Source organism: Gallinula chloropus (assembly GCF_964237585.1).
Source record: "Gallinula chloropus genome assembly, chromosome: 1".
Classification (NCBI taxonomy): domain Eukaryota; kingdom Metazoa; phylum Chordata; class Aves; order Gruiformes; family Rallidae; genus Gallinula; species Gallinula chloropus.
In genome coordinates, this window is record NC_140085.1 from 54,182,947 (window position 1) to 54,198,260 (window position 15,314).

At 45.3% G+C, this 15,314-nt stretch overlaps 1 protein-coding gene across 1 annotated transcript; it reads right to left on the minus strand.

Moving 5' to 3' along the window:
- Window positions 1-1,588: 1,588 nt before the first annotated feature.
- Window positions 1,589-12,060, minus strand: AMDHD1 (amidohydrolase domain containing 1). Its single transcript, XM_084263219.1, has 9 exons — window positions 11,910-12,060; window positions 10,705-10,811; window positions 9,716-9,780; window positions 8,830-9,107; window positions 5,198-5,423; window positions 4,171-4,295; window positions 2,902-2,995; window positions 2,339-2,499; window positions 1,589-1,847 (listed from the first exon to the last, which is right to left on the minus strand). The coding sequence occupies exons 1-9, from the start codon at window positions 12,044-12,046 to the stop codon at window positions 1,733-1,735; spliced, it is 1,308 nt and encodes a 435-aa protein (XP_084119345.1). The 5' UTR covers window positions 12,047-12,060; the 3' UTR covers window positions 1,589-1,732.
- Window positions 12,061-15,314: the final 3,254 nt, after the last annotated feature.

Consider the following 15,314-nt stretch of genomic DNA (forward strand, 5'->3'; position numbering starts at 1 on the left):
AAAAGGTCCATGCCCACATCTGGTGCGCCATCTGCTTGCAGAAAAACGTGTCTAGTGGCAGAAGCGCCATGAAACTGTTCTAAAAACTGATTTAGCTGGGTAGCTTGGCTCAGACACTATCCAAAGCATGCACAAAGGGACTTTTTTGGGGTGCCTTGCATGTTTTGGATGTTAACAGATGTGCCTAAGGCTCAGGGAGAACAGCCTGCATGTGCTTGTGATGGCTTTCCAATACCGTTTAATCAGCAGGAGACTCTTGTCCTTCCTTGGGGTCTGGTTCACTGAAGAGCTCTGCTCTGTCCCACAGGTTGGGTAACCTGCTGGTATCAATGATTATTTTTGATGATAAGTTCTGTGTGCTCCTCAGGTGTAGTTTCATTACTTCATCTCGGAAGGTTAAGGCATATTGTTTCTGCAGCCACCATCCCTTTAAAATGTTGAAGAAAAGCCACAGGCAGTGCACAGAGACCCTCTTTACCCCAGACCTTCTGCTTAAACACTGCAGCAGCTTAAACTCCAGAGCTGTACCATCCTTTTCTCTACAAACCACATCCCCACATGATGGTACAAACCCCTGAAAGAAAAGTAGTAGCTGAAAGAAAAGATAGCTTAAAAAAAACCCCGGGATCTTAGGTAGGTGTCCTCAAATTCACACTCCGTACCAGAAGCACATTCAAGCTTCCATGAACAAATGTGTTATTTCTGATTCAGCCTAGAATAAATGAAATCAGATCTTTCTAGAACATTCCTATGACACTGCATGGGATCTTCTTTTACATTTCAGGGTAACTGAAGTTTTGAGAGGCTGCCTGGCCTCACCGGGCCTCACCAGGCCCACTGCCTCTGTGGGTAACCCGTCTGGTTTTACCAACAGCGATTTCTAACAATAGGCTTCAACCCTCAATCTTAGAGTACACTCCCACTTCCAGCAGCGCAGTGAGTGATGTACCTGACTACCTTTCCCTCTCCTCCTGTTCCCTGTGCCCCCATAGCCCCGAAGGAGCTGCAAGATCCTCAGCAGGGCCAGGCGCTGCAGATCGGCTGGTAAGCAGTGTCCCCCTGGGCTCACAGCTGTGGGCTCCCACAGAGCTCCAAGTCCTCAGACACCAGGCTTGGTATTTGAGAGAGGAAAGACACTCTGCTTTCTCCCACGACTGCAGTTCCTGCTGTCTGCTGAGTCTGAGACTGAGCAGACATGGAAGCTATGAACCTTCCCTCTAGATGCTGCAGCCTCCTGGCACTGCCAAGGGCAACTCCAAATGTGCATGCCTGAGCCCCCAACCATCACAGGTTAATTAACATCACTCTTCCCAATAAATGTTACCAGGATCCAAACTTCTTCACTCAGTGGTGGATTTTGGGGTTATTTCCAAATACAATAATTTTATAGATTAAAATTGTATAGAAAACCATCTTTGGAACATTTCTGATTCAACTGGGAATTATTTTCAATTGGAAATTATTTAAATTAGAAATTTTCAATTAGAAAAATATAATTAGAAAATAATAGTTAGAAAATTATTCGAAATTTTCAATTAGAAATTATTTTCATGCAGTGGACAACAGACATGAAGATGTACCAGGTGGGTAATGTTTGGTAACATTTATTCAAGAGGCCTGCTGAGGTGAGCTGGACAGCAATTTACCAGCCAGTACAAATCTGATTTGTCTGTTGCTTTGAAATGTTATGTGCTGGTTTGATTACAGTAGCTTCCTAAATTACTGTCCACTCTCAGTAACTGCTCACTGTCCCACACCTCTCATTTTGATAGATGACCTTTCCTTTAACTATAACAAAGTCGATCAATGCTTCGTGTCCCCCAAACTGGTAAATCAAGTGCTCCCACCTAGAAAAGATAACAGGAGGTTTAAGGTTATCCAGGCTTGCACAAAAGCAGGTCCTACACCTCATATTCCTGGCAATTCTAAAAGATTTGCTTGAGCTGTCAGAAAACACGATTCCATAGTTACAGGCTGATCTCTTGTTGCATGAATACACTGAGTTAACGTACAAATCAGGAGAGAATTCCTTCCAGAAAATAAGCAGATATCATCTTTAGATAATTCATAGTGAATCAGGGATTATTTGTAATGTTAGCCCCAAAAGTTGGATTGTTTGTAATAGCAGCCCCAGCCCCAAAAGTTTTAGGGTTTCTTTTCCACTGGAGTGATTAAGGAGAATGAAGGTGGGTCTAAAATGCTGGCAGTGTCCCTTCTTTCATGTAAGAGTAACTTCTAAAGCCTGAGGAATGTACTAGCCTCTCTGCTATTTACAGTAGGGTGGAAAACAAAGTCCCTTACGTTAAATCCCACTTCAAAGGACAAGGGGAGAACAAACCTGGATGCATTTATGATGAGAAGATCCCCCTGCTTGCCAACCTCTATGGAGCCGTGCGTGTCTGACTTCCCCAGAGCGTAAGCCGCGTTAATGGTGGCAGCCGCCAGCGCCTCGTTCATTGACATCTTCATGTTCACACAGGCCAGATGCATCACCATAGGCTAGCAGGCAAGTTAAGAGGAAAATGGGAGTTACCAGAAGCACAAATGAAGCTGCCTCGAAGCCCCAAGCATTCTTCCCACCCCACCTTGTGCAACAGAAGGAGTCGCCCTGCATGATGTAAAACTCACCAACACCAAAATGAGAGCTCTAAAACCAGGAACTTGGAGAGCCTTTTTAATGCACCTTTTGGTGCATGTGAAAAGCTAGAAGCCCTTCTGGTTTCACTAATTCCTGGCCAAAACTACCAAACCACATAAATAAGTGCAACAGTTGTCTCAGCCGGGCATACAGCTCCCTCTGCGGACACGCAGACCATGCTGAGTGTGTGACACCTATACACAAGTTCTGCTGGTAAGAGAGTTAATGATTTTGTGTTGGCCTAAGCATGAAGACTGGCTTACCATTGAGAAGCAGTATGCATTGGGGTTAAAGTCGCTGCCAAGAGCAACTATAACTCCTTCTTCTAACATTCTTCTAGCTCGAGGTTGCTTCAGTCTGGTGGGGAAAAGACACTTGTCGGCACAATTTGCTTAATTACTACATGATGAATTACAGGAGGAAAAAGTCATCACACTGGCTACATTCATGCCTTCAGTTGCACCAATCCTTTTGGAGACAAAAGACCAAACTCTCTTGGCACCCTACCTATTGCCCTACTGACAGCATAAATGGGAGCTGTGATCCCCCACATTTGCACTAATGGCACGTGGCAGCAGCCAGGATCAAGTATCAGGCTCCAGGCCACTGAAATTCTGTTATTTATCCAGACCACCACCATTTAAGGGTTTACAAGGTGAAAAATCTTCATTTCTCAAAAAAGTCATTTTCTAGTCCTCTTATTTTCGAAGATGGGCTCCCACGTAGGAGCGGTGGCATAAGCAATGCCACAGTCCCTTCCCAGTCCTGCTGGCAATTTGAAATGCCAAGCTGAGGCTGTGAATTTGCTCTGTGTACATCGGAGGATTTCCTCACTTGGCAGAGCTAATGCAGTAAGCTATCACTGATAACTTCAGTATCTGGATTAGCCATTTCAAAACTCGGCCACTGGACTAATCTTGAGTGCAAGGGTAGGCACTAGGACATCATACACTCTCTGAGAAGTTTTAACTGGGGTTGCTGTAAATCCAACGGCATCAAACATCGCGTCTGAAAATAAACCTGTGTGACAATAAAAACTGACTTGATGGTCCTTATGGGTCCCTTCCAAATCAGGACACTCTATGATCCTATGATCCCGTGATTCATTTCCCAGGAAAACCTTCATCAGAAGAGCAAATGCATATATTGCAGATATAATTTGCCTGAAACATAGCCAATTTGGCTTTCAAAGACTAAATGGATTAAAGAAAACCTGTCCAGTTTTGTTCTTAAATGAATGCTTGACTATGCCTGTAGCCTGTCACAAGGGTAAATTCCAGTGTTGACTGAACCACTCCCAATCTACTCCAAGACTCCCCAGAAGTAGGGTACTGCCTCATTTTTGAGGATCTCCACCAGGAACAAGATGCAGGAAACTCAGTCAGCTCTTTCTATTCACCACCATTTCCAACCACTCACCCAGAGATCCTTAAGGCACAGACAGAAGCTCACATTTTTAACATGAAAAGACTCTATGACCGCAAACATGGCTTTGCTGTGACAAAAGCTTTCCTCCAATCTGGCAGCCTTACCTTAGCATGTAGGCAGTTGTTGGTAAAAGGACAGCAGCACACTTAGCTCTTGCCATCGCTGCAATACCTTCATCACTAACTTCTTCCAGGTGGCTGATAGCCCGGGCTCCTAGGTCAGCTCCAAGCTAAGCAAATTTTCAAGAAATTTACTCACTGTTCTCAATTAATTCAGCAAAGCAGTGCTGGTTTCAAATGTCTATGTCTGGAGGAGACAATTCACTAAAAGAATGCTCCAAAGAACAAATGAAATACAAAGTATTGGCTAATTTACTGCAGGAAAAGTTAATCACAACAAGGTATTAATCACCCACTGAGCAAAAGGGCACCTTCAGTGCTGTTTTTAACAGAGGACACCTATGCATAAAACCATTACCAAGTCCTGCTCACAAAGGATCCAGAAGAAAAATGTGGACAAGACCGACAGTGGCTGCAGAACTAGTAGTGCAACTGCTGCCTTCAGTGGCGAAGCACCAAAAAGACTTTTATGTTCCATTAAGTTTTGGCTTTCTTTTTGCTTTTAATACAGCAGAGAATAACTTCAGCAGACCCCACAAGATGGAAACTGTTTAAATGATGGTGAAACATGGTCTTAGAGTAATCTTCTTCATCAAGGTATTTGGGAACCTATTCTAGATGAAACCTTAACTCTTGAGTGCTATCACTGCACTTTTAAGGAGAAAAGGATATTTAAGGAGAAAAGATTTTTCAAGTTGCATAGAAACTGTGTTTTTGTCATTCTTGGGTTCACAGAAATCCACCTTCCCCATCTGTATCCCATGTGGAAGATAAGCAAAGTCAATGTTTGATTAGTCAGCACGTGTCAGTCCCAGAGGTCAAGGCTCCAGAGCTGCACAAGGGCTGCACTTTCTATCATCTGACAGAGATAGATGCTTGCAGATGGTCTGTTTTATAAAGTCTTCAAAAAGAAACCCTTGGGTTTGAACACTGCAGTTCTTTCAAAGATTCAGCTCTCACAAAAGCAAAGCAAAAGCACAAATGGCTCATGTGAATGTTAGGAAGGACATACCTCAGCAGATTTCATCGGATGCAGTTCATCACCATGGAAGTTAATCTGTAACCCTATCTCTTTTCCAGCTTGAAGAATTCTCCTAGTAGACTCCAGATCAAAGACTCCTTTCTCACAGAACACATCTATATTGTTAACATGTATCTCACCACTGAGTTTGAGTTCTTTCAGTTTAGGGAGATGGTTATTGATAATGTCATCTGTGGCTTCAGCAGCAGTTTTCCCTCTAATGGAAAGAATAACATCCTTGAAGTCTGGGAAACATTCAAATCACACATGCAAGTCCTAGGTTATTTAGAAAATGATGCAAACACAAATCACTCCAAAAAAAAAAACCCTCATTAAAAAATGTTTAAACTACTGCAAATCACATACTCTTGGCTATTAAGTACTTTCAATTCAAAGAATATTAGATTGTATTGCTATTTTTTATAGTTACCCAATTGGGTGCTAACCAAGGATTTTACAACAAATTCCTCTGCTTTCCTATTGATATATTCTGGCCTACTTATACAGTGTTCTAAACCACATTTAAAATATGTAGGTGATTGTTTGAGTGTTTAAACAGTATTCATGCAGTATTTCTATGCAGGTATCAAAGGGGATGTGCAGCACAAGCCATCATTTGAAATCAAGCTCTCCTCCTTTGTTACCGTGCGGAGCGATAGCTAGACAGCTGCTTCTACATCACAGCGGCCTCCTGAGGTTTGATCATCCAAAATCAGAACCATTTCTAAACCCCCCATTACACAAAGACAATCCAGGAGAGATCAGTAAAATGCCTCAAAAAGAGCAAACAACCCCCCAGATCTGCAGTTGTGTTAATAGGTTGCGATTTTGAGTTCTAAAGAGAAGTGAGGTAGCTGCAGCTAAATGTCCGTGACACCTCGGACTTCGTGCCAGGTGTTACCCGAGTGCCATGTGTGGGCCAGTTGGGAGTTTCACAGTGGCAGCAGATTCAAGCAGCCAAATCCTGCTTGGATTTATGAAGATGGTTGTGTGGTTCTAAAGCAGAGCAGAACCTGTCTTATAGGCCCTTCTTTTGTTCACCTCTCACCAAGACAGTCATCGGGGTTGCTCGAGATTTTACCATGCCAAGCCTTCTGCCTGTTTCTCCTCTTACTCTGCCGCCTTTGGAGGAATTTGGACCGAAAGATTAGGAGGACCAGAACCAAGACAAAACAGGGGGAAGCCTAGGTCTTGGATTCACTTTTTTGGAGGACATAAAGCCCAAGAATTCAAACAGCCATTGTTTTGATGCAAGAGGCTTCTGCTCAGGAAATCACTCAGGAAAATTTCTTCCTAAAGATAAAAAGGGCTCGGATAAGCTTTGCCAATCAAAAAACCTCACCCCACCCCACCCCAACACCCCCCAAAAAAACCCCCAGACATCCTCTGAATCATGAATTTGATTCAAAATGATGACTGGAGAGATGACAGAGCAATTATTTATTTGCTCCCCTGCCGTGAGTTTAGTAGGTTCATTTCCTAAAGAGCTGGAAATACTTTAAATTCCAAGACTGGAAATACTGTTTTTAAGCAATGGACAGGAACAAGGATCACTGTCACAGAGCAGCCTTGTTTTTCTCTAGGGTGGCTCAAACTGAAGTAGCCGGCACCGCTTGGCACACACTTCAGCAAGTACTGCCTATTACCAACACCACGTCCCACATAACAACCACGTGTAGTAAGGACCTCTGGAGCTCATCTCATCCAAACCCCAGTGCTGAGCAGGGTCAATTCGAATCATATGCCAAAGGTGCCTGCTAGAAGCAGAAAGTCAGACTGAACATACCCAGAATCACAAACAGATACACGCAGCAAGTTCTCCACATCTGCCCAAAGCTAATTTCCAGGTGGGGAAAAAGGAATAACCAGTGCTGGCAAGTCTGGAGGTGAGCTCCTCTTACGACTCCACACACTGAAGCTTTACAAGACATGCCACATATAGCAAGCCTTGACAAGATGGAAGAAGCGACACCTTTATCAGTGATGAAATGAACTTTCTGGTGATGCTTCTGCTGTAAGAGGCCAGGCTTGCAGCAGCAAATTAGGCCAAGTGTAAGAAGCAAGCAAGCAAACGGCTTAGCAAGAACTTAACAAAGCTCCCCATCAGCAGCCCTGCAGGGTCCAAGCAGCGTTTTCCATAAGCAAGCAAGCACTGCTCTCTTGTTTCACATCAAATAGAATGATTTTATACTGATTCAATGCCAGCAAATTGGTGGTAACAGATTTACACAACTATGATCGTTCCAAAAACATATTATCAGACTTTTATGACTATCTGGTCAAGAGCTGCCATTATGTACCTACAAGAAAAAAAATGGCATTCTGCTTTAAGACCTATGTAAATCAAGAAGATTTAAATAAAAGTAGTTAAATTGATCTTAGTCTTTTGTTTGAATGACAGGGCAGTTTTATGGAATATGATGATGAAGGAAAACTGCTGTGAACTTAAGGAGCCTGTTTAACAGCTTCTAGAATCCACAAAATCATTGTCTCATTTGCATAGATTATTATTAGAGTGCAATTCCCCTCCCCAACCCTGTGAGCAACATGTTCCCCTTGCATTCCTCCACTGTTACTGAAGCTACAGGAAATTCAGAGTTTAAAATTGGAGCTCAACAAAGCAGGATGCTTCCCTCAGCATGTTACTGTCCCAGATGTTCAGGAGCCAGCCAATAACCCATCATAGGGAGAAAAATGTCAAAGTGGGAAAGGCTTGGGATGGTATGACTCCTTGAGCCATTAAAATTATTGTGATTAAGCACATTTACTTTAATCTTCTGTTCATCTGATACCTGTAAGACATATGCAATTCTTCATTGCATAGCAGTGTAATTAAGCATTTTTTCCCCAAGTTACATAAGGAATAAATATATTTTTTTCTGTTAGCTGGTCAAAATAAAAGCTCATGGTACAGACTAAGCTTGAAAGACAGCAGCAAATCCAAGCAGAATGTTCTGTACATGAAACCCTGTAACCTGCATTATGTTCAGCATGAGCATAAGATGGAGGTGGGGATGCTGTGCTAAGTTTATGCAGGCATTTAGTAGCCATCAAAAACTGCTCCCCCCACCCTTCCTTCAAATTAAATTTTAGGAGAGCCTTCTGTAAATACTTGATATTGTTTCACAGAATCACAGAATCATAGGGGTTGGAAGGGACCTCCAGAGATCATCGGGTCCAACCCCCCTGCCAAAGCAGGCTCCCTAGCTCATGTTGCACAGATAGGCATCCAGACAGGTCTTGAATATCTCCAGAGAAGGAGACCGACCCCACAACCTCCTGGGCAGCCTGTCCCAGGGCTCCATCACCCTCACTGAAAAAGTTCTTCTGCATATTGGTGTGAAACTTCCTGTGCTCCAACTTGAGGCCATTGCCCCTTGTCCTGTCTCCACAGACAACTGAAAAGGGGCTGGATATTTCCCCCTGTGCCCCACACTTCAGATATTTATAAACATGTGTGTATATATATATATATATACGTGTATATATACACACACACATATATATAGATATGTTGTGTTTCAGGAGGGCCGGGCAAAAGAAGTCTTTCTGTAAACAACAGCCAACTTTCAATGCAAAAGCAGCAATACTTAACAGGAGCAAGAAAAGCCAAGTTCCATTACTTGGGCACAGAATGGGCCCCGCAGTACGTTGCCGAAATGCCGATGTCCATGGACTGCCTTGCGCGTTCGATCACCCTGAGCATTTTAAGCTCTGTGTCTAAGTTTAAGCCGTATCCACTCTTGCACTCCACCAGTGTGGATCCTGCTCTGAGCATGCGCTCCAGGCGGTGTTTGAAAGTGTTGAACAGCTCCTCTTCCGTGGCATTCCGGGTGTGTTCCACGGTGAAATGTATTCCTCCCCCAGCCTGATGGATCTCCATATAGGATGCACCTGCGAGCTTGGGGGAAAATAAAGGAAACAAACCCCAGCAAACCCCACCCAGTACAGTTAGCTAGTAAATGTGCATTTTCTATCCAAGGGAATCGATAAAGTGCCTTGAGGTCTCTTTGCAGTGAGAGAGAAATGAGGGGGCGGGGGAAATCCCCATCAATTATTCCTCTTTCCCCTTCCTCTTCTCTTTCCCTTCCACTTAAGTGAACAAACGATGTAAGAAGCGACATAAAGAGAATCGCTCTGAAGGTTTGCTTTCCCCTGAGCCCAAGGTAAAAACATATCTCTGTCTCAAAAATTCATTCATGTGGAAAAAAAGAAGGGAAAAAATACCCCACACCAAGGTTTAGATGGTAATAGAAGGTGGCACTCCTGTATCGTTAAAATTAATACAAAACCAAATCAAGGCTGGCTGCAAAGGCTGCAGTTACACTCCTCTCTCAGCCGACCAGCATTCAAAATACATCCCTCTCCCTCAATTAGATTATCTGACAGAAATTATATATTTTTCTACAGGTGACAGATGGGAGACACTAGAAAGTAGAAATAATTTCACAACTTTTAAAAAGAGAGAAAGAAAAAGAAAAATCCAGATGTGTAATTTTATGCCATTACCTTCATTGCAAACTCATGAACCCTATCACCAGCCCAGACTGGATGTGTGTGTGCATCTACCAGGCCTAAAGAAAAAGGAAATGTACACTCAGGTTATTTCATTATGTAAAAGAAAGGCTTATGAACATGCAAGCAAATGAAATGGACAGCAGAAGCTCCTCTAGAAAGCCTTTAGAGAAAAAGAAAAATCCAACCAGCCAAAAAATCTAGGATTTTCTTCAAAGGTTATTAATTTTCTTTCTTTTTGTTTTTGTATGGCACCTTACACAAAACACGTCTAGGTAAGTGCATCAGTCGCTGAGGTTTTCATGTTGTTTTGATGAAGTCTTCAAACTGTGGAAGAAATGATCAATGACAAACGTAGAAAGAGTTAGTTAGACTTCAAGCCTGTGTTCTTTAAAAAGAAGGGAAGTGCTTAGGCTGGGCTTAGTACACTCTAGAAATAGTCCACTTACTCCAGCAGGAGCTTTATTTTTACGAGTTGTGAAACCAACACTACTGAAAGCCCAAGGCCACGGCAAAGGGAACAGCAGTCTAACAGCTCGTGTGCTAACACCACTTGCACAGTTTAACATGCTGTAGATTTGCCTGGGTTTATTTGTTTTTGTCAGGTAAAGCTGCCCAGCATGTGAGTTAAAATCCCGTGCTGCCCTTTTGCCTGCAACAGGCTGCAGGCAGGATGGAGAGACGGAGGTTCGTGGCTCAACAGTTAATGGCCAAAGGGTAGGAAAAAGAGATGTGAAACTGAAAAGTCAGTCAGCAGGGCTGGCTGCATTGCTGTTGTCATCTGTGACACAGATGAACACCTGAAAAACAAAGCATGAGGAGACAGAGCTCTTTTAGGACCCCCCCCCCAAAATAACCCCTCAATCTTCAAATGCTGCAGTTTTCTACTTGAAGCACCTCTGATGAGAAAGCTGCAATACTCTGCCCCTCAACACAAGGTATAATTGAACTGAATATTATCATTATGAAAAAAATACACATACCTGGTAACACACACTTCCCGGAGCAGTCAATTACTCTCTCAAATGTTGCTTCTGAAAACTGTTTGCGAATAACATCTGCCTGGCCCACAGCTTTGATACGACCATCTCTGCAAACAACAGACAATGAAGGAAGAACGTGAGCCTGTTGAAAAGCCAAGGGCTCACAGACAGAGCTCCTGGAGTCACAACTCTCTAAAAGCACAGGTAGGGACTTTCAGGAAGACAGAAGATGCACATAGGAGGTGGTCTGCTAATCTTACAGATGCGCAGAAAATGATGGGGTAATGCCATTCATTTCAACTTGTTTGCCATAACACTTGTCATGTCCTCTAATTAGATCCCTCAGGATGATATCTCAGCCCTCTTTTGTTTCAATTTCTGCTAGACAACATTATTTTTCTCTTGTGAGTCAGCAAATACACAGCATTCTTCCAGTAAGTATCTGCAGGACATTCTCCCCCTCACAGAAATCACTCTGTCATTGCCTTCCTCCTGTGCCTGGACCTGCATCATACCCTTGTGCCTTTGGAAGCTGTAGAGATAAACCCCTTGGGGGCTGATCTTTGGTTCAACAGCAATTTTACCCTGCTGGAGCTTGAGGTCAGTGCTGGGAACCCTACACTGCACTTGAGGAATCTCCTCTGGCCATGCATGGAGGTCTACCTCACCCACACAAGTGGAGCATCCCGGATGGCACATGGCACCACTGTCTCTAAAGCCTTGTCTTTCTCCAGCTCCTTTCAAACTACTGGAATAGTAACCAGGAGCTAACCCAGGTACCTCACCAAAGGTGCCATCACAGGTACCATCACAGGCACCTCTGTGCTACACGGCTGAACTTTTAAGAGGCAAATAGCAGCTACAGCATTTAAAGATGAGAGATTATATTATTATATACATTATTAACCATCATTTTATTAATTAAAAATATATGTATTATTTATATTAGTTCATCTCTGCTCATCTAGAAGCAACACAGAAGCAGAAGGGGGCAGGGGTTATGACAGCGTAAGTTATCTTTACCAGGCTAGCCGTATGAACACGGAATGATAAAGGGAAGCTATCACGACATGGACTGGTAACAATCCAAACGACGAAGGCAGGCGGCTGCCGTTCGGCCGTCACCGTGCACCGGCGGGCAGCGAACCCCTCCCGCAGCCGGCTCCGCCGCCCCCCGCCCCAGCCCCGCGGCCGCCCGCACTCACAGCCCCACCACCAGGCTGGCCTCCCGCAGCACGGCCGGGCTGGCGGCGGCCTCCCGCCTCAGGTACTCCTCGCCCCGGCCGCAGACCAGCACCAGCTGCTGGGCGTTCTCCAGCAGGAGCCGGTACCGGCCGGCCATGGCAGCGGTCAGCGCGGCAGATGGAGGGCGGCGCGGGGGGCGGCAGCCACTCGGCTCAAAGTCCCCAGGGGCGGTGCGGGAGAAGGTGCCTCTTGCCCCGCCGGCCTGCCCCCGCCTCCGGCCGGGCCCGCCCCTGGCCCTGCCCGGGTTGGGCACTGCTGACCCACCTCCCTACAGAGGGTGACGGCAGGGAGGTGGGACGCAAAGCGGGAAGGCAGGCGGGATGGCCCCGCCGGGGTGAGGCAGGTGGCGGTGCCCACCGTCACCCCTGCCACACGCGGCACTTGCCGGGAATTTGGGCTGCGAAAGCTACAGGGGTTTAAGAGTGGACGTGGCGGCAGCTTGCTGCGCTAGGAGAGGGATGCCGTTCTCGCTGCCGTGCGTTCATCCTGCGGGTTTATGATCAGCTCGGAAGCACTCCGTTTGCCGGTCGGGGATTCCCAGAGCCCTCTGCCCACACTGCACCACCTGGAGATTTCCCTCTGCCAAGTAAACAGGAGCTTCTGTATCGGGAGCATTGTTTGCCCTCATCCTCCCTCCCCAGAGTCCATCAGCTGGCCGATGTCCATTATCACCACCTCACCATCATCTGTCACCTCGCCGGGGATCCATCACCTTGCCAGCATCTCAGTGCCAGCCCCTGAGGGACAGTAACACCTCTCACCGCACCAGATATCCAGGCAGACATTAATTTATCCAGGTAGATATGAATTTATCGAATTCCATGATGGAAAAGTTTGTGTGATTCTGCTGCCCTCTACAGAAATAAGGCAGTCGGGGAGCAAACACTCACCGTGGATTTTTGTTTTCCTCTCTTCAAACACTGACGGCATGTATAGGGCTCCAGTAATCCCCAGGTGGAAAAAGGAGTGTCCTTCTTAGTAAGTGGTCCCTCCAACACCTTTTTGATGGTGGTAATGTTGTTTAGACAACTCTTCTTCTAGAATGAGGATGGATTTAAAATGCTTGTGATGCACCTATGTGTATATACATAATCCTGTTTAGCAGAAACAGATGGGAATCTTGGTTCTTTGCATGAGCTTTCCTGGTGAAGGTTTGTTTGCAAATGGGGCAAGGTATGCAGCAAAGCACGGTGATTTGCATTTAATAGCAAACTGCAACACTGACTGAAACCACAAGTTTTGTATCTTTTGTATCTTGTGATGCTGCTCTGCTGGCTCAATGGCACACCACAACACAATCTTCATCTTCCTCTTAAACATTGTCTCTCACTATGCATGCTGAAGATTGGCAGGAGAGGTAGTAGAAGGTGCTTTACTGCTTCCAGGAGTTCCTGCTGCTGACTTTGGCTTTCCCAGTAAGTTTGAAAGCAGAAATTAAAGAAGAACCTTGCAATGGAGGGCAGAAGGACACTCCATGGTGGGGGATCAGGGATACTTAAGCAGCAGGGGAGAAGGTGATTCAGCTGAGGCAGAAGGGAGCAGTCCCCTACTCACACAGAGCTCACTTCTCCATGTGTGGCACGACAGCAGGCCCATAAACAGAGCAGGTATGAATGCCTTCCCAGCAGGGCTGTCTAACAGCAGGGCAAGTTCTGCAAAATCATCTTGCTTGTATTCACCAATATTTTAGGGTATGTGTTCAATGAGCTGCTCTTTTTGCCCTTGAGAGGACCACCAGTGAACATTAAAATCCCCCCTGTATTTGTACATCCCCATATTTAATTGTATGTCTGGCCTTCCAATGCTTCTCTGAGCAAAGGCTAAATTCAAACAGAAACTGGCCTGAATGCTTCTGAAATTCTTGTTTCTCACATCTGCATGGGGTTTTTTTTTGCTTTTTGTGTCTTTCAGAGATTCCAGAGAGAATTTCAAAGACCAAAGGTGACATCTGCACCAGTATTTCTGGTGATCCAGTCTCAGACTCCAGCCACTCATGACATTAATTTTGGTAAAAGGGGACAAGAAGGAAAGATCAGTCCTGTACGAAGCTTTACACCCACAAGAAGTGTGTTGTTACACTCTTAAGAATAAAATTCAGATCTGTGCACTAGACTTTTCCCAGAACCAAGGGCAGACCCTGATTTAAATCCTTAGAATAGGTGAAGATTTTATGATGGAGATTGGTGGCCAGGTAGCAGAGCCAAGATCCGTACGCAGTGGTTTCCGTGGGGTCATCCACTGGTCAATAACCAGCACTAGCCCAGTTTTTGTGGAATTACACTCAGGGCTGACTTGCCTCTGAGTTTCACCTCAAACAGCTCAAAACACCGACAGCTTTCAGTTGGTGGTAAATAATAGTGTTTAACCTGAAAGAGGAACTAATTTATGAGCGTGCTGAGGTATGAGACTGAGGTTATACATGTTTGGTGTTGATAGCTTGTTTCAGAAGCCTTCGGTTGAATGGCTACTGGTGGTGCTGCAGACGGGGCTGGCGCCCAGCTCTCCACAGGGCCTCCAGGACGCTGGTGACAGGACCCCTGTCACCCTCTGTTTCAAGTGGCTTACTAAGCGCTCAAACCCACGTTTAAACCCAAGATGGCAAGCTGGCCGTAAGGCTGGTTTCAGTCCCTAATTGGCTTGTCGGCACATACATCCTCTCTCTGCATAAACCAGGTAATGGCACTGCCTGCAGCACGTGTAAGGCTTCCAGAAAACCCTTTTTCTCCATATCATGTCAGGCTTCTGCTATGTGCCCCTATGAATGCTGCCAGGGAAGGGGCTGGAGTCTGCTAAGAGTGGAAAAGGGTCCCCTCTTTGCCCTTTCCCACCCTGTGACCACATCTAAGGCAGGCCAGGACCACAGCAAGGGCCCAAAGGAGTTTTTACCTTTTGCAAAGCTCTGCTGTTGAGATCAGAGAAGGATAAAGGAGGAATCTTATTTTCCCCAAGCGTGAAGCAGGGATAATACTTCTGTGTTTGACAGCAGCATTATGGTAAGCGATCACCGACACGAGAAGGGGCAAAGTAACACAGTGGTTGTAATTTACATTCACAAAGGATGCCTCTAGTTGCCTGGGTTCAGGTTTGGTGAAGGCCTTTCCAAGCCACATCCCAGGTGGTTCTCAGCTTCACCAGAGCTTCCAAAAAGGAGCCTCAGAGCGGTAGCACTGCCCAAGCAATGGCCTTTCATTTAGCAATGCCAACAGGTACAGGAGGGTTCAGTTAACCTGTGTTCACACGTGTGAAAACATGGTGGTTGTGCTCCTGCCAAAGCTGTAACGTTCTGGATGCCTGGTAACAAAGGCAGACTTTGTATTTATGACAGTGACTGGGAGCATGCACTCCCGTTCTGCAGTGTGTTGCCT